Genomic DNA, 18,275 nt, shown 5'->3' with positions numbered 1-18,275 from the left:
GTTCAAGATCAGTTCCAGGACCGATATGGGTTCATGGTGAGTTCCAGGACCGATATGGGTTCATGGTAGGTTTCAGGACCGATATGGGTTTATGATAGGTTCCAGGACCGATATGGGTTAATGACAGGTTCCAGGACCGATATGGGTTCTTACCAGGTTCCAGGACCGGTATGGGTTCAAGATCAGTTCCAGGACCGATATGGGTTCATGGTGAGTTCCAGGACCGATATGGGTTCATGGTAGGTTTCAGGACCGATATGGGTTCATGATAGGTACCAGTACCGGTATGGGTTAATAACAGGTTCCAGTAGCGATATGGGTACATGATAGTTTCCATGACCGGTATGGGTTCAAGATAGATTCTAGGGCTGGTATGGGTACATGATGGGTTCCATGACCGATATGGGTTCATGATCGAATTCAGGACCGATATGGGTTCAAGATAGATTCCGGGACCTATATGGGTTCAATATCAGTTTCAGAACCGGTATGTGTTCAAGATAGATTCCGGGACAGATATGGGTTCATGATAGGTTCCAGGACCGGTATGGATTCAAGATCAGTTCCTGAACCGGTATGCGGATCGGAATGCGTTTAAGATAGATTCCGGGACCGATATGGGCTCATGGTCAGTTCTTCGACCAGTATAATCAGTATTGACTCCAGAACAGGTAAGAATCATTAGATCCAAGATCTTTATATGTTATGTGCAGTTCTTGAATCGGAATTGGCAATATATTGGTGTCGGGACCAGTATGGGTTTTGGTTTGGTTTTTGGACTGTTTAGGGGTCGTCATAAGTACCTCATTTTAATTGGATATTCTGGCCAAATTGACAAGTTTTTCAAATTTGCAATGGGATATGACAATAATACCAGAATGTTTAATAACACTTTTTTCTGAACTTTAGTTTAATTTTGAATTTTACACGATTTAATTGAAAATGTTGTGTAGTTTTTAACCATCTAGAACCGAGTAATTTAACAATACATTATTTCACATTCGTTTGAATTCATCCGTTCAGATTGATCAATTTAAAACCCTATTTCTACATGCCGGTTTCAAATTAACACACAAATTCAACGGGTTTATGGTTGACACAAATGGGATGTAAAAATGCGTGTGTGTGTGACTTTATTAAGAAGATCTTAGAAGCGCTTAAGCGTAGTTTTGTGGCTTTGTACGTCCCCCAACCTCCCCCCCCCCACCCCTTCCACCGTCCTACAGGTACAGCTCGAAATCGATCCGCGCGGCCGAGTAGAACCGCCCATCCTCATCCTCAACCTTCCGCACGAACGCTCCACCGGTGAACCGGCCCTCTTCGGCAAACTTTTGCATCTGCTCCGTCGTGTACGGGCCGTGTATCGTTTCCGCCTCCTGTTGCTCCTTGTACTCCCACATCAACGGTTTGTCCTTTTCCTCCTCCTCTTGCTGCTCTTCCTCCTTCTTCTCGGTGGAACTGTTCGATCCTTGGGCGATCTGCTCCTTTCCATCACCGCTCGCACCGAGCTTGCTCTGTTCGCGACTGCCAAAATCATCCGCGTACATGTCCAGCTCCTCCCCGGGGCCGGCTGCCGCAGCTGCCTTTCGCTTTTCCGCCTCCGTCACCTTGCGCTTGATCATCTCGAACGTTTCCTCGTACACGTCCATGTTGCCGTTGTTGGTCAGTATATCGTTCGACAGTTCGGTCAGCTTGGTGATCTTGGCGCTCGACTCGTCCGGCGACTTGCCCGCCTTCTTCAGCTTCCAGCGCTGGGCCGTCGTCAGCTTGGCCGTACCCTTGCCCAACCGCTGCAGCGCCCGTTTGACCGTTTCCCGCGGCTCCATCAGCTCCAGCATCTGCTGGTACGTGGCAATGTCATCGAACTTTCCACCGGCCGCCGCCGCCGCCGCCTCACCATCCTCATCGTCCGAATCGCTGTCGGCCAGCCCGCGCTGCTCTTCGCCCTTGTCCGGGCGCTCCTTGTAGTTCGGGTCGTTCTTCAGCTTCACCCAGTCGATGTTGTCCAGCCAGTGGTCCTTCACCTCGACCTGCTTCTTCCACAGATAGTGCCCGTCCGCATCGAAGTGGCCCTCCTCCATCTCCTCCTTCATGTTGAACGGCGTGAACTTGGTCTCGCCATCGATGCGGGCCATGCCATCCTCCTCGCCCTGGATCTCATTGTCGTCCAGCACGTTGTATCTGTGGGGGAGGACAAAACAAAAATCGATAATAATTATGCAAATTCCCGTTGGCCATCCTGCCACACTTACGGAGCATCATCACCGCTGTCGTCTTCTTCGTCGGAATCGAGCGTGTGCTTGCTGGTGGAGGGTTGATTGTTCTGCTTGTCGCGCACCAAATCGTCCAGATAGTTATCCTCCTCCACCACGTAGCTCGCTTTGCGTTTCGACATGCTGCACTGGTGCGATTCACTTTTTTTTTTTGTACAATTTTTCCAGTGGAGATTTTCCTTCCCAGTACACACGAACGTACACCGGAAAAGCAAGCTTGCTGGTGCTGTAGAGAGTAGAGTGGTCGATCACAACATAAACAAACTGTTTTGCCTGTTTGATGACAGCTGCGACACACTGACAGCATGTACAGACTAGTGATGGGTAAGCCGGAGCGGAGTCATGGATCAACTACGACTCCGGTGCGCAAAGTATGACTCCGACTCCGGATCATAACCGGATTCGACACCGGATCAATCCGAATCAGTTCGAAGCAATCTGGATAAGTCCGGATGAGTCTGGATGAGTCCGGATGCGTCTGAACGAGCCCGGTAGAATCCAGGCGAGAAGTTCAGGTTGACGTTGCAATTGTTAATTTCCAACCTGACTCTCCATTATCGTTCAGACAATTCTTGATAAGTTCATTGACTTTCAATTAAGGCATCGAATATGTACGATGGAGTATAACAGTTTTTTTTTTCAGTTTTAAATATTTCTTTCTTGCAATAATATTTACCTTTTCTGTCAAATTAAAACACCATTTTCCCTTGTACTTCCCGTATTATTCCCATAAATTCAGTCAAAAATTTAAATAGCCCCAAGTGCCACAAATCCACTAAACGACCACTAAACGGCTTCTAAACGCCTCAAATTCTCTACCTAAACGGAATATAGAAAGACTTCGTTTAGCAGACGGCAAACGACTCATGCATTCTAAAAATAGCAAAAAAGCTGGTGGCGCCATCTGTTTGTGGGATACCCAACCTGTGGAGCTTCCTCGCTTGGAGGAGAGCTTTCTCATTTCCTCTGTACTGTTGTATGGTTTCGCATTGAAGTTATGCATCGCTAGAACTAGAACGGCGATACGATTTTTTAAATACTAAACTCCAACGGAAACCACCAGTACTGACCGCGCGGCCACATGAGATGAAATATACAGCGAAATGAACTATTTGACAGGTGAAATATCTGACAGCTGCTGCTAAAGGGTTGCGGGTGATACATCATCCGCTTTCGAAAGTAACTTTAAAAGGATATCTTCTTAAGCATAACATTCCCAAAATGAAAGATATGATGAATTGTTGAATGAAAATTAACGAAATATTTAACATTGAAGTTCTTTAATGGAATTAGTTACGACTTGGTGCACGTTATTTGTTTACATTGCACATCACCTGGTTGCTGTGATGCGTTATCTGACAGATATTTCGCCTGTCAAATAGTTCATTTCGCTGTATATTTCATCTCATGTGGCCATATCACAAACCGTTGCACAGAACAGATCATTCCTTTCAATAGTTTAAAAAAAATAATCCTTTTTCAACCAGAACCGATAAATACCCAATTTTGGAGTGGCGAAAAAAAAAAACAGTTTAAAAATAAAGTGTCGTGTTGTTCCTATTTTCAAAGTATCCCTACAAAAAAAAAACAGATACATACTGAGTGGAAAAAAAAATCAAGCAAAGTGGTAGAGAGGGGAGAGGAAGATGGGGGTCATAGACCCGGGAGGAAATAAGACTTTCGGGTCTTATTTCAGCATCTTGGGGGAAACATCAAATAAAAACACCAAAAAAAGAAGAAAAATAAGAGGTGAGCGTATCAATTTAAATTTCAGTGAAACAGTGAAGAATGAAGAGGTTTTTATGGTGGTGGAGAGTAAAACTCCCGGCAAAAGTGTGGCATGCTACAACCCATTCCTGTTCGCAAAGGCAACTGAAATGGCGATTGGATGTAGGCCATTACAAACGTCCATACTTAGAGACGGCAAAATACTGATGCGTGTTAAAAATGAAACCGAAGCAAAAAACTAAAAAAAATTAATTTAAAACACGGTGATTGTGCTATCGAAGTGGATGTTTACGAACATAAAACTTTAAATCAAAGCAAGGGAATAATCAGAAGTGATGCGTGCAGGTTCTTGAGTGAAGAAGAGCTTCTAGAAGGTCTTCAACCTCAAAATGTATCAGAGGTATACATAATGAAGAGAAAAGGCCAAGATGGGGTTCTCAGAAACACAAGAACCGCCATCATAACTTTCAAATCTACAGTGCTTCCCAGGAATATAGAAATAGGTTACTTCACCGAAAAAGTAGAGTTATTTATTCCAAACCCAATGCGGTGCATGAAATGCATGCTTTTTGGGCATACAAAAAATAATTGCAATAGAGAAAAAATTTGCGCCAAATGTGGAGAAAACTTTCATGAGAATTGCACAAACCCCCTAAAATGCACTCAATGCGGTGAAAACCACTCAGCTTTAGACAAAGATTGTCCAGTATGGAAAGACGAGGTGGAGATAAAAAGAATACAAACAGAAAAAAGAATAACAATAAGAGAAGCAAGAAAAATTCGAAGGGAAACAGTACCAGCCATTCCTAGAATATACATAAGAAAAAATTTTTCATCAATAGTGAGAGGCAATCAAACGCCTATAACGAACGAAAAACGAAAAATAGACGAAACAAGTGAAGACGATAGAAACACGCCTAAATCAATCGAAAACACACTAACAAAAAATAACAGAACAACAAATAATAAGTACCTAGATAATAACACAGAACCCAAAAATAATACGAATTTAACAATAAGTACCAAAGATTCAGAAAACCACACAGAAATCGAAAACACAGAAACTCAAACGAATCCAAACGCAACAAATGAAAATGCCACCAATATCACTTATTTAAGTGATGCTGAAATGTATCTCAATGAAATAGACATTCAAGGAACAATCGAAATAGACTACAATGAAACATCACAGTAAAAATTACAAAAAATGTACTATTTTTACAAACTATTTTTATAGCTAATTACACAAACAGTCTTAATAATACCTAACCTTTTCCCTATAAACAAATAAAACATGGAACAATTAAATATACTACAAACTAACATACAAAGCATTCGGAAAAATAGGGACGAACTAACACACATACTACATGAACAAAAATACCACATAGCTTGCTTACAGGAAAAATGGCTGAAAAATGAAAATAAAATAACAATTAAAGGTTTTAACATAATAAGAACAGACAGGGAAGATGGATATGGAGGAAGCTGCATTCTAGTTAAAAAAGGAATTAAATACAAACCAATTAAATTAATAGACGAAAGCGATGAAATTCAAATAACAACAATACTGATACACTCTGGAAATTTCATTATAATATCAATATATATAGCTCCAAATACCACCAAACAGACAATAAAAGACACTTTAGCAAAAATAACACATAACACACAAACTTACACAAACATAATAATAGCTGGCGATTTTAATGCACATCATACATACTGGGGAGATGATAGAATCGATCAGAAAGGAAACACAATAATAGAAGAAATAGACAATTCAAACCTCATCATCCTCAAAATAACACCTACACTCACGTCCCAACAGATCACAACAAGAGACAGACATCCATTGATTTAACAATCATATCCAAAAAAATCTATAACATAATCAACAAAACTATACTAGAAAAACACATAGGGGCAAGTAACCACAAAATAATAAAAATAACAATTAAAAAACACTCAACAGAACCGATACAACATACTATAATAAACATGAATAAGGTAATTACAAACATTAAACATATGAAAGGGAAAGATATAATAAACATAAAACATTTCACAAAGAAAGTATACAAAATCATTCAAAATAGTAAACAAAAAATCAATTTTACACTAAAATCATGGTGGAATGACGAAATAAAAAAGGCCCTGCAAGACAAAAACATAGCAAGACAAACCTTCAACAGTACAAAACTTATCGAACATGCCATAGAATTCCGCAAAAGAGCAGCAATCTTCAAACTTAAAATAAAACAAGCAAAAGAAAAACAAACTGAGAAGAACATGGAAAAAATAAACAAAGATACAAGCAGTAAAGAACTATGGAATCTATTAGGAAATATTAGCAACATCAACACCACTAATAAAGAATCAAATCTAATTCACAATGAAGAGAACTATGCTAAGGAATTTATGAATTTAAATTTCACTAACAATAAAAAATCCAAATTTAGAACATTTTTCAGCACAAATCTACCGATAGATACAGAACTTCTAAATTCAGATATATGGGCAAACATACTCAAACAAAAAAAAAATACAACACCCGGCTTAGACAAAATTACATACCAAATGCTGAGAAACATAAACGACGAAACACTAACACAAATCATAACAGACGGAAACAAAATGTGGGAGAATGGCAAATTAAACAAAGAATTAAAACAAATAAGAATAATAGCAATTCCTAAACCAAAGAAAAATATAAATGATCCCAACAACTACAGACCTATAGCACTTATACCAACAATTACCAAAGTCCTAAATTCAGCAGTATTATTAAAATTAAATAAATATATTGAAACCAAAAATATACTCCCAGAAAAATCCTTTGGATTCAGAAACAAAAGAACCATAAACCAATGCATTAACTATTTCAACAACCAAATAAATCATAACCAAAGACTAAATAGAATAAGTGGAGCAATATTCATAGACTTGGAAAAAGCATACAATAATGTCTCAACAAAAATCCTTATAGAACAAATGATAAAATCAGATATCCCACCTCAAATCATAAAATGGACCTACTCCTTTCTTAGAAATAGAACCTTAATAATAGAGAGCAACAAAAAAACACACAAAATGCTAGTAACAGATGGACTACCACAAGGAGATGTTATGTCACCAACACTCTTTAATTTATATACCAAAGATATACATAAAGCTATAAACCAAACAAATAACAAAAACACTATAATACAGTACGCGGACGATTTCGTCATTCTCAGCAGTGGAGCAAACGAAAGAGAGCTTCAAAATAACCTACAAAACGCTCTAAATGCTTTTGCCATAGAAACAGAACAATTAAAATTTAACATAAACTCAAACAAGACCAAATTTATGATTTTCGGAAAATCACATCACACTATACAACTCAACATACACAATAATAGCATAGAACACACAAACACATATAAATATCTAGGAACAGTAATAGACCCAAAATTCAATTTCCACAAACACATCGAACAACTACGTAACAAGGCTACAAACAGACTAAATTTCTTGAAAATTATAAGCACGCAAAAAAATAACCTAAACCCCAAAAACAGCCTAAAAATATACCGAGCAACAATTAGAAACACTATGGAAACGGGAGCTTCATACACTCTCAATAGCAACAAAAACAAATACAAAACAATGAACACAACTATCAACCAGGCACTAAGGAAAGCTACAGGTTGCACCAAAACGACCCCCATAAATACTCTGCATGCCATTGCAGCAGAAATACCTTTCAACATCAGAAGTAGATTTATAGTACGTAAGGAAATAGCCAAAGATTTAGTCTACTCACCAATTATAAGACAACAACTACAAATACACCAAAGAACAAAATACAAAAAAAAGAAAAAAACAATACATGAAACAACGTACGAAAAAGACAATAAAATTCTTAAACATTTATACATTGCAAAGAGCAACGATATAACCACACACATAAAAATAAATACAAAAATTAAAGACACGATAGAAACAAAAACAAAAACTCAAATTTTGAAACAAATCACCATTGAAAACATGAACAATTATGATAATAACAGACCCACTATCTACACTGATGGAAGCATTGCTGGAAATAGAGTAGGCATAGGGATATATATAAAAAACAAACCACAACAATACTACTATAGCTATAGATTAAAAAATTTCACCTCCATAACCACCGCAGAACTGATAGCAATCGAAAAGGCATTACTTTTAGCACAAGAAAATAATATAGACAACCCAATAATTTTCACAGACAGTTTAACATCATGTAACATTCTACAAAAAGCAATAACAGAAAACAAAATAGAGGAAATTTGTTACAATATTATAAAAACAGCAACAAGTATCAGAGCAGATATAGTATGGATTCCATCGCATGTAGGCATTGATGGAAATGATAGAGCAGATGAACTGGCAAAAAAAGGCACCCTAACAAATTGGTTCTATAAGAACAAAATCAGATACACAGACGCTACCCAATATTTCAAAAAACAAATGGAAGAAGAAACAAAAAAGTGGTACACAGACCTGGGCAGGGATAAAGGGAAAAAGTTTATGCAATTCCAGAAAGTTTTCAAAACTGAACTATGGCACAAACAGGTTAACCTAAACGGAAACGAAATAAAAACAATTAACAAAATACTGGCAGGACATGATCTTTCCGAATACTGGCTTCATAAAATGAAAATAGTCGAAAATGGAACCTGTGAGAAATGTCAAGTCCCAGAAACAGGACGACACAAAATTTTTGAGTGTCAAAAATATAAAAGACATAAAGACATCTCTCTAGACACTTTACACGAAAAATGGATGGAAACAAGTGGAAATACCTGCAAAACAATTTTAGAGTTCATCAAAGAAAACAATATTACGTTATAGCACTTCATCACACACATTTTCAAATAAAAATAAAATTAAATAAAACTTTTTTACACATTCCCTATATATTTGCCTATATAACTCACAACAAAGAGGCTGCACTCAACACTTCAGCAAAAAGGATAGCAATAGGACAAGTACTCACCATTTATTTATCTATCTATTATAATTATTACATCTATTGCATTTATTATATTTATTACATTTATTCTATTTATTCTTTCTATTCTATTTATTATATTTATTACATTGTCTGTATAACGAAACGTTATCTCATGTTTTTTTTCCTATTTATTCAATTATTTAAAACTATTTATTCAATTATTTATCTGTACCTTATTTATTTATTTATTTATTTAATTATTTAATTATTTATTCATTGGTTTCTGGTATTACATATATATATACATAAAACATCACCTAACTGAACACTCCAATTTCAAACATCACACCACAAAAATAACAAAAAAAAACCCGACTTCACACGCATCAGGGCCTCCTAAGGTTGGGTACTCCGTTTGTTCTGGCAAACACGAGAAATCCAAAGACATCCTTTTCTATCACTAGAGGATAGAAACAAGATGCCAAAAGGACCAACTGAAAGGGCCTTGTAACAAAACCAGCACACTCACAGAAAACCCTTTTCAAACTTCACAAAACAAGCCACCTCAAAAAAAAAACCCTAACACAAGAACAAGAACCTGTACAAAAAAAAAATAATAATAATAATAATAAATAAAAAAAAAAAAACTCATCCTCTCTCAAGAAAAAAAAAATACATATAAATACATATACATACAAACACCACAAAGAAAAAAAAAAATTGAAACCCACTAAACCACAAGCAAACTTAAAGAATGGAACAACACTATCTTTTGAATACAAACTGAAAAGAACACACAAACTATCAAAAAGAAAAAAAAAAACGATAGGTGATTTCACGAAAACCAACACACTGTGCATCAATCAGAAAGATCTCAACCACAACATATAAACATCAAAGAAACAGCAATATAAACATCAAAGGAGAATGGATGATTTCCCCTCCAAAAACTGGTAGTTAAACCTCTGATTATACCTTCAAAAAACGGATCGTATAGGAGGCCTCAACCTACCAACTCTATTAAGAAGAAGAAGAAGATCTCATGTGGCCGCGCGGTGAAGCAAGTGAGATTTGAGTAATGGTCGTTGGTGTTGATACCCACGTATCTGACCACACGACCATTCATATAGATTTTGCTCAGAAAGTTAGAAGGCTATATAGGTCATTATAAGATGAAACTTGTCGAAACACATTGCAAGAAAAGGATAGCAATATAATGATGAGTTGTAATACGCCATCTATTGATCAAACCAATGAAGCTGTGAAGCTTTCATTTTTTCCTATGGATATTCAATTTTCCAGTCGTTTAAGCTTAATCTATGGCGCTTGGGCATTCAGATGTTTCCAGACCCGAACTGATCCGAACTGATCCGGATTCTGAACTGATTCGGAATCGATGAGTGCTCTCTCTCTCTCTCTCTCTCTCTCTCTCTCTCTCTCTCTCTCTCCCTCTCTCTCTCCCTCTCTCCCTCTCTCCCTCTCTCTCTCTCTCTCTCTCTCTCACCTGGTCCAGCCTTCGAGTTCGCTGTGCTCCCCTGCGCCTTATGCCAAACTGGGGATCGCTATCGAACACCTACTTGGTGAGGATTGATATGTCCCGGCCTCGGTTCGTCGTACAGTTCAGCAAACTTGTGCAAGCTCGTGGTTCATTCTTCTCCTCCACGCTTCATGCTTAAACACACCGCCAAATGCGTCGCTCAAACACGCTCAAAGCATTTGCATCCTCCGCTCGGACGGTCCAGGACTCGTGTCCGTAGAGGACCACCGGGCGAATCAATGTGCGATATATCTGATGTGTCGTGCGAGCTTGAAGTCTTCTGGATCTCAGCAGTCGGTGAAGCCTATAGTATGCACGATTCCCCAGCACAATGCGTCTCCAGATTTTGCTGCTAATGTCGTTGTCCGAAGTAACGACCGTCCCGAGATAGCAAAACTCCTTTACTACCTCGAGACTGTCGCCGTCAACTAATACACTGCTTCCCAGATGATCTGAGTCACCGGCAAGCAGGTACTTCGTCTTCGTCGCATTGATTCTCAATCCAATTTTTACTGCTTCGCCTTTGAGTCGGGTGTACGCCTCACACACCTCTGCTGCTATCCTGCCGATGATGTCGATGTCATCCGCGAAGCTAAGGAATTGGAGAGACCGGTAGAGGATCGTACCACGGATGTCGTTGTCTAGCCCCGCGCTCTGTATGACACCTTCTAAGGCAATGTTGAATAGTAAACAGGAGAGTCCGTTCCCTTGCCTCAAACCCCTGTGAGATTCAAACGATTATAATGTCAAGTTCGATACTATCACTTCACCTTCTGATAAGTACTGGTATTTACCCATCACTAGTACTGACAGCACGGCAAAGCGGTGTCGTTTCCCGGTGAAAAACACACCACAAAGGGGTTTTAAAATTTGAAAATGCACTGCATTGCCGCCTCAAAGTAGCATTTGGATCATTCTCGGTGAAATTTTAAATGGCACAGAGGCATCGTATGATTCATCTCTTTATTCCCAAAAAAGCAATCCACCGTGCGCCTTCAATCATGCCGATTCAACGGTTTTGATTTTCGAATCATTTCCTTTCCGCTTTACAGCTAATCATCATCATCATCATCATTGGGACGCTATTATGTTACAGCTAGGATACAATACTACAATCGTACAAATTGCTTTCGACACTGCTGCCTCAGGAACGTGAGTTTTACCCCTCCAAACTATAAGCTACTCCACGAGGTACGCGATATTCCAAGTATCATTCTAAAAAACGGGGCCAAAAGCTTTTTAGCCTGTGCTTTTATGGTTGTTCAAAAATATCCACACTTCAGTAAGGTAAAAAGGTAAGCTAAGCTATTCGAACAAAAAAAAAACGTAATTTCTAAACCGATCCTCCGACACGACATATTGTCCTTATTTCTTCAATTATAGAGCAACCTGTGTTTGTTTTCCTTTCTCACCGTCTCTCTCTCTCTCTCCTTAATTATCCTGATGCTTCCATTGGCTCGCACCATTTTCAGCCTCTCACTTTGAGCATTAAGCGTACCGTTTCGCCTTACTTAACCTTTTTCTTCTGCTCGGCAGGAGCCAAGGCGGACCGCACCTTACCGACCACCTCGGTGAAGATGATCGTGCCAACGAACACCAGTATCGTACCGATCCAGTGCTGCACGGTGAACGGGTTGCTGAAGTACACGATCGAAAACAGCAGCGACACGAACTTGCGCAGCGTCACGACCAGCGTCACCGTCAGCGAGGAGCATTCGGTCGTCAGCACGTACACGGAGCTGATGCACACGTACTGCGTCAGTACGTTGCCCAGCAGGTACAGCCAGGTGAGGGGCAGGGACACGCCCAGGGCCGGGATCGCCTGCAGCGGGCTGGCATTGGCCAGCTGCACGTGCTCCCAGATGTTGCCCGCCAGCAGCGCAAAGAAGGGCAGCGGCAGCAGGTGGGTGTAGAACAGGGCCTCCTTCGGGTGCTTGCCGTACCGCTTGTACAGCACCTCCTGGTACAGGCCCATCCGCGCGGACACGAACAGCGCGAGCGTGAGCAGCGCTATGCCGAGCGTCCACCAGAAGAACACCGACATCGGATCCTCGTCCGCCGCGTTCTTCAGCACCTGGGTGCTTTCCACCTTCGTGCCGGACACGATCGTGCAGATCACGATGCCGAGCGTGATCATGCCGACGGACAGGTACTTGGAGAAGTCGTACCGCTTCTTCAGGATCAGTATGCCCATCACCATGTTCGCGATCAGCGACCCGGCCCGGAAGATCATGTGCAGCGGCATCGGAATGTTAAAGTCGAACGCATAGTTGTTGCACACGCTCGCGACAAAGAACATCACCACCAGGATGGTGTAGTCTTTTAGCCCGATCCGGGGCCGCACCGTGCCACACTTGGAGGTGAACAGGAATCCTTCGAGCGCGATGAACAGGAACTGCAGGAAGGTGATCAGATTGCCCGAACCGGGATCGATTCTGTCGGGGGAGAGAAGAACAGACAACAGAGTTAGTGTATGTTGCAAGAGGTTTTTCGTTTCATTTCAAACTACATCGATACATCATGCTATCAATTTGTTTTCTTTTCAGCTGGATTTGATGTTTGTTACACAGACATATTTGTGAAGTATTGTAATCATGTAATGCAGGTAATATCATACGCACTAAAATAGAAAACCTTATCTTATATGATAAGGGATAACTCATTAATGTCTAGGCGTCTTAGATAACCTGGTTTTCGACTTTAATTCATAAAAAGCATAATGACAGAGCAAACATACATGATAATCAATAATTTAAACGAAGTAAGCCAAAACGCGTCTAGTTATTATACTTTTTCGCAGGGTTTCGCAGGGGGCAATCCTTAACCCAGAGCTTTATCAAATATTTTTTTTCATATTTGCTCATACATGATGCGATATAGGGGGTTTCAAGTCACTTTCAAATGTAAACATTGTTTTTTACCACTTGAAATATGTTAATCGACATCAATATGATATTTCAATTCCAGAATAATATTTTTTAATTTCTTCAGCATGATTTTCAACACTTCAACGGTTTATTGCCATACTTATTTTAACCATGGGGGTTGAAACCACAGCTCATCAAGATATAAACAACATGTTCGTAACCAGTATTTAGGTTTTTCGAGTCAATTTCCAATGTCTACCATGTTATGCATTGCTTGCAAGATGTTTTTCAACAGTTGTGAAATGTTGTATTTGATTCCAAATAAAGTTTTAATTCTTACACATGATTTTCAACTTGTCTCAAGCAGGATTGAGCATGACAGTTATGTCTGATGTGTTGAAAATCATGTGTAAGAACTGAAAAAATATTGTGATGCAAATACAACATTAAACATCTCTTGGAAAACACCTTGGAGGAGATGATACAGTGTTTTCCAAGTCACTTTCAAATGTAAACACTGTTATTCGCCGCATGCAAGAAGCTATTCCACATCATTCTGACATTTCATTTTCATCATTATAATTTTGAATTTCTTCAGCATGATTTTCAACACAACTCAAGCTGGATTGTTTTTGACAGTTCTTTGTTATGTGTTGAAAATCATGTGTAAAAACTAAAATTTCATTTTGAAGCAAACACACCATTTGACAGCTGATGAAAAACATCTTGGAAGTGGCGAATAATTATGTGCACATTCAAAAGTGAGTTGAAAAACCCTGTACTAATTTTGAAAATGTTGTACAAATCACGATGAGATGCTGCTTGAAACCCCTGGTGAAAAAACGATGGTAACAGACCTTTGAAGTGTTGAAAATCATGCTGCAGAATTTACCAATTATTATGATTAAAATGAAAAAAAAATCAGAGTGATGAGGAATAGCTTCTTGCACGTGGTGAAAAACAATGTTTACATTCAAACGTGATTGGGAAAGCACTGTAAGTTGGTAAAAATTGGTTTCATTTAATTTACTTAAGTAATATAAAAAAGTGTATCGTCAGCAATATGTAATATAAAAACGTTCCACAATTCAACTGCCATTCCCGAGAGCCATAATGTATAGCTCCATTTTTATACTTTTTTTAAAGTAAGAAACATGTAACTAATTAAAATGTGCAACGCACATGTTCACATGAAACGGTTTTACTACTTTGGCTCGCATGAGTGCATTAAAAGAGGTGTACAAAAAACGGCGACAATGATTTTTTGTTTGATAAGGCTGGTTACTATAGTAGCAACACGCACACAAATACAGGCGCGCATAAACGACAGTTGCGATTGTGACGTTGCTGATGCGCTAATAGATTGGTGCGCACGTTTCACGCGCCAGACAGGGACAGGGCGAATGGTGCACAATTGCAGCAATGCACTCAAACCCCATGGCTTGCTGAGATGGGTACGATGTGGCGCATTTGATTGCCATATCATCATTATTTGATATCGCGATGGTATCAAAGGTGCCGGATGGTTTTAACCCTGTGCCTGTTTGTACAAACGACTTTCAGGTCCTGTGAAGTTTGTTTAATATTGCCTGTATAAAAAAAAATATTTCACCAAACGTTGTTTTTCATGTCCTCCTTCATTTTGAAAGCATTTTGCTAATCCAGGAAGCAAAACAGCTTGATGACGTCAGCTACCATTCTCATCGGTACAAGAGGATTTAAAAATACCATACAAACAGACGAATTCGGGGGTACAATAGTTTTGTGTTTATAAATAAACGGCACCACACACTTTGGACAAGGTTGTTTCGTTCCGAAGGGCACAAGAGCACATGTGCCGGTAAAAATCGCATTATCTTCCGCACGCTCCCTCAACCGCACTACCAACCGCGGGTTGGTAGGACACCCAGGACAAGATTGCGCGAATTGCTGATAGCAAAAAAACAAAAGATCAAAGAGCGCGTTGGATGAAACAGCTGATACACCACCCACTGCCACACCAAAACACACACACACACACTCACATGTGTCAACCACACTGCGAACGATACACGGTTTTCTCCCTTTGCCATCTTCGCTTATCACACTCGAGCGTTGGGGTGGCAAAGGATGATGATGATGATGATGACACCGCACAAACTTTACGCGATCGTTCATTCGCGGTTACATAATTTATGTTTTTTTTTGCTTCTTTTACTAATACACCACACCACACCACATCAACTTACTTAACCAGCAGCTCGAGAAACACCACGTTGCTGCAGCAGCCGACGAACACCAGCGCGATGGCAAGGGCAGCCTTCATGTTTGCCATCGTGTTATTATTATTATTATTATTCGGGATACGGGACACCAATTCCAATTCTTGTCCTCTACTAAGTGCTTCTCTCTCTCTCTCTCTCCGTTCGGTCCGTTCAAGTTCACCAGCACCACCAGTTTGCAGTACGGCGCGCTAGCACACGCACCCGCTCGCCGTTAACCGTCGCGTTGGAATGAATGCGATCCGATGTTCGCGTCCGCCGAAACCGAATACCGTCGCGGGTCGGGGGCCGTCCGTTTGGTGGCAAATTTCGGCTAGCCGATTCAACGCGGCAAGCAAAAAAAAAACTGGTTCGTTAGAGCGGACACCTTCTAAAATCCGCACGGGGAAGCAGTGGTAGGTTGGTGAAGTTGCCTTTAGGTCGCTTCCGCCGCCGCCTCCTTCGTTCTGCCACCGTACCTGGTGTCGTCCGAGAGCGGTGTTTCTCTCACACACCCGTTGCTGTTGTGCACCTGTTCGGCTGTCGATATCAGCGCGTCTTGCGCGTGCCACCAACACAGAGGAGGTTTGATGTTTCAGAGAGCACGCGGATCCGCGTCTGTGTACACACCCCGAGACCGCGATACGTTGTGTTCCCACTATCGCAAACGTAGCGACCGTCGGGCGTTAGCTAGCGGTCATCATCATCGTGATTTGCTGGAATTGCAATCTACCCCCTTTGTTGTTCGGCAAATCATGCCCCCGCCGTGTCTCGCGCGGCAGTCAATATTTGATGATGGTAAAGATGAAAGTCACTCTCGTTGAGGGGGGGGATGATACGGGTAGGCTGTGGGGGGATGTAGCAGAACAGGGTGCTGCCGGTGATACTTCCTTTCCCAATCGCAACTCCCGCTCCACTACGCCCTTTAGTGCTGCTCTCTCGCGTTGCCTCAAGCCGGACAAGCAATCAATCAATTTATCACACGGCAAGTTGCCACAAAAGACGCACACACACACACACAAACAGGAACACAGAGAGCGCCCTGTCTAGGAAATGTTGCCCGTTCAAGGCCGTTTCTATTGCGAACGCGGTTTCCGATTTCTATCGTCGCATTGTACCGCCGCCCGAAAAGGTATAATTTAGTGCAAGCCGACGACACCACACACACACACACACACACACACACCCGAGCACCCGACTGTAGCGTTTTGTTTCGCGTTGGCATTTGTATGTAAATAAACCGCTGTCAACGCGGGGCAGGGGTTGCCTCTCTCATTTCAACTGACAGCATTTGCTGGCAGTTTTTGTGGGGATAAAACTGGCAAGGGGTGGAATTTAAAATTGCCGTTAAAAGGGGTACAAAATGATGATTTATGTTTCTTTTTTTGCAAATCCAAATTTCGCTTAGTTTTACATTACAGTACGTATGCATCAACCTGAATATAATAATCAAAATCTGAATTTAGAAGTACTTTTCCGCTTCGTACATTTCTCTAAAAATTGTCAGAGTCATAGCACTTTTCTTTTAATGCAGTATTTCTCCGAGCTACGCAAATAATGCGTTCCGGATACATTCGCGTAAGACGAATATTACGTTTTTGGGGAAAAATATAGCTTATAAATGCTTCTTGTTGATTACATTGAGTAATTTTAAGTACTTATTACTTATTTCATACAAAATGTTGGAAAAAAATATTTTATTTCTGGCAATTTCAAATATTCAACGATAAAACGATTTATTTTGCATTTAACAATTGTTGGAGAAAATTGATTTGATATAAGAACTGTGAACATTACAAATTCGCGTAACTCGGCGAAATGTATCTGCCTTTTTTACTTCCCCCTTTGCACAGCAATCGAGTATGCACATGAGTAATTTCTCGAAATTTGTATTTTCTGGGTTATGGTAATTACGTTGTATTGGATTTCAAAAACCCTCGATAAAGTTCACTACAATTTTACCATAATTCAATTAAGTGTGTAAGCAAAGTTTGCTATGGATAGTTAAACTTGAATCATTTATCTGTGAATCCAAATGGTAAGAGCAAACCACACGTTCTTCTATTGCTTTTTGGCGTAACGAGTTACGCATCCTTTCGTGGCTTATTAGTCACACTCAGTCGAATAGTTAGCTCTTGCTACGGAAGGACGGTCCAGATGGGAATCGATTCTAACCTGCATTGTGGGAGCTGATGCATCTATCAGATAAACCATAGGACCGGCTCCCGTTGTATCCTTACCATTTTTCCTTTTGTTTCATAAAGCTGAGCTGGCTATCCAATATTAACCAAGATTAGCTTTATCAAAGTATGTACATGTGGATCTTTTACATAATGCGAACGTGTAATATAGATAGATATGAAAGCATTTGGATTCAAGTCAAAACCTGGACGAGAATTGAACCGTTCTCACATAAGAAAATAGCATATAGATCATGCTCCTATCGCGCACTTAAGATCGAACCAAAACTGCGCACATTTAAAACTCTCACCGCGATTTAAAAAAAAGCCCATGAACCATGAAATTAACCCGCTCCTCCATCGTGACCAGACAGCACGCAAAGAACGTGCTGCTGCTGCAACAGTAAACACAGGCACCACTTGATAACGCGAAACCTCACACACTCGACACTTCATCGAACGCCCA

General features: G+C 40.3%; 2 protein-coding genes across 2 annotated transcripts; both read right to left on the bottom strand.

Moving 5' to 3' along the window:
- Nucleotides 1–1,032: 1,032 nt before the first annotated feature.
- Nucleotides 1,033–2,540, bottom strand: LOC121599154 (CD2 antigen cytoplasmic tail-binding protein 2 homolog). The gene is made up of 2 exons (XM_041926710.1): nt 2,253–2,540; nt 1,033–2,181 (listed from the first exon to the last, which is right to left on the bottom strand). The coding sequence occupies exons 1-2, from the start codon at nt 2,393–2,395 to the stop codon at nt 1,221–1,223; spliced, it is 1,104 nt and encodes a 367-aa protein (XP_041782644.1). The 5' UTR covers nt 2,396–2,540; the 3' UTR covers nt 1,033–1,220.
- An 8,931-nt stretch (nt 2,541–11,471) lies between these two features.
- Nucleotides 11,472–16,838, bottom strand: LOC121599824 (UDP-xylose and UDP-N-acetylglucosamine transporter). Its single transcript, XM_041927911.1, has 2 exons — nt 15,618–16,838; nt 11,472–12,957 (listed from the first exon to the last, which is right to left on the bottom strand). Exons 1-2 carry the CDS (start codon nt 15,701–15,703, stop codon nt 12,030–12,032), a joined length of 1,014 nt encoding a protein of 337 aa, XP_041783845.1. The 5' UTR covers nt 15,704–16,838; the 3' UTR covers nt 11,472–12,029.
- Between the last annotated feature and the right edge of the window lie 1,437 nt (nt 16,839–18,275).

Source organism: Anopheles merus, chromosome 3L, assembly GCF_017562075.2.
Source record: "Anopheles merus strain MAF chromosome 3L, AmerM5.1, whole genome shotgun sequence".
Lineage (NCBI taxonomy): Eukaryota > Metazoa > Arthropoda > Insecta > Diptera > Culicidae > Anopheles > Anopheles merus.
This window is presented reverse-complemented; position numbering and strand designations above follow the sequence as displayed.

Excerpts from the sequence above, each read along its gene's own strand:
- LOC121599154 (XM_041926710.1), bottom strand. The coding sequence starts at position 2,395 with ATGTCGAAACGCAAAGCGAGCTACGTGGTGGAGGAGGATAACTATCTG. Across the intron at positions 2,182-2,252 it reads GACAGCGGTGATGATGCTCC|ATACAACGTGCTGGACGACA; the intron begins GTAAGTGTGGCA and ends CCTCCCCCACAG.
- LOC121599824 (XM_041927911.1), bottom strand. The coding sequence starts at position 15,703 with ATGGCAAACATGAAGGCTGCCCTTGCCATCGCGCTGGTGTTCGTCGGC. Across the intron at positions 12,958-15,617 it reads TTTCTCGAGCTGCTGGTTAA|AATCGATCCCGGTTCGGGCA; the intron begins GTAAGTTGATGT and ends CTCCCCCGACAG.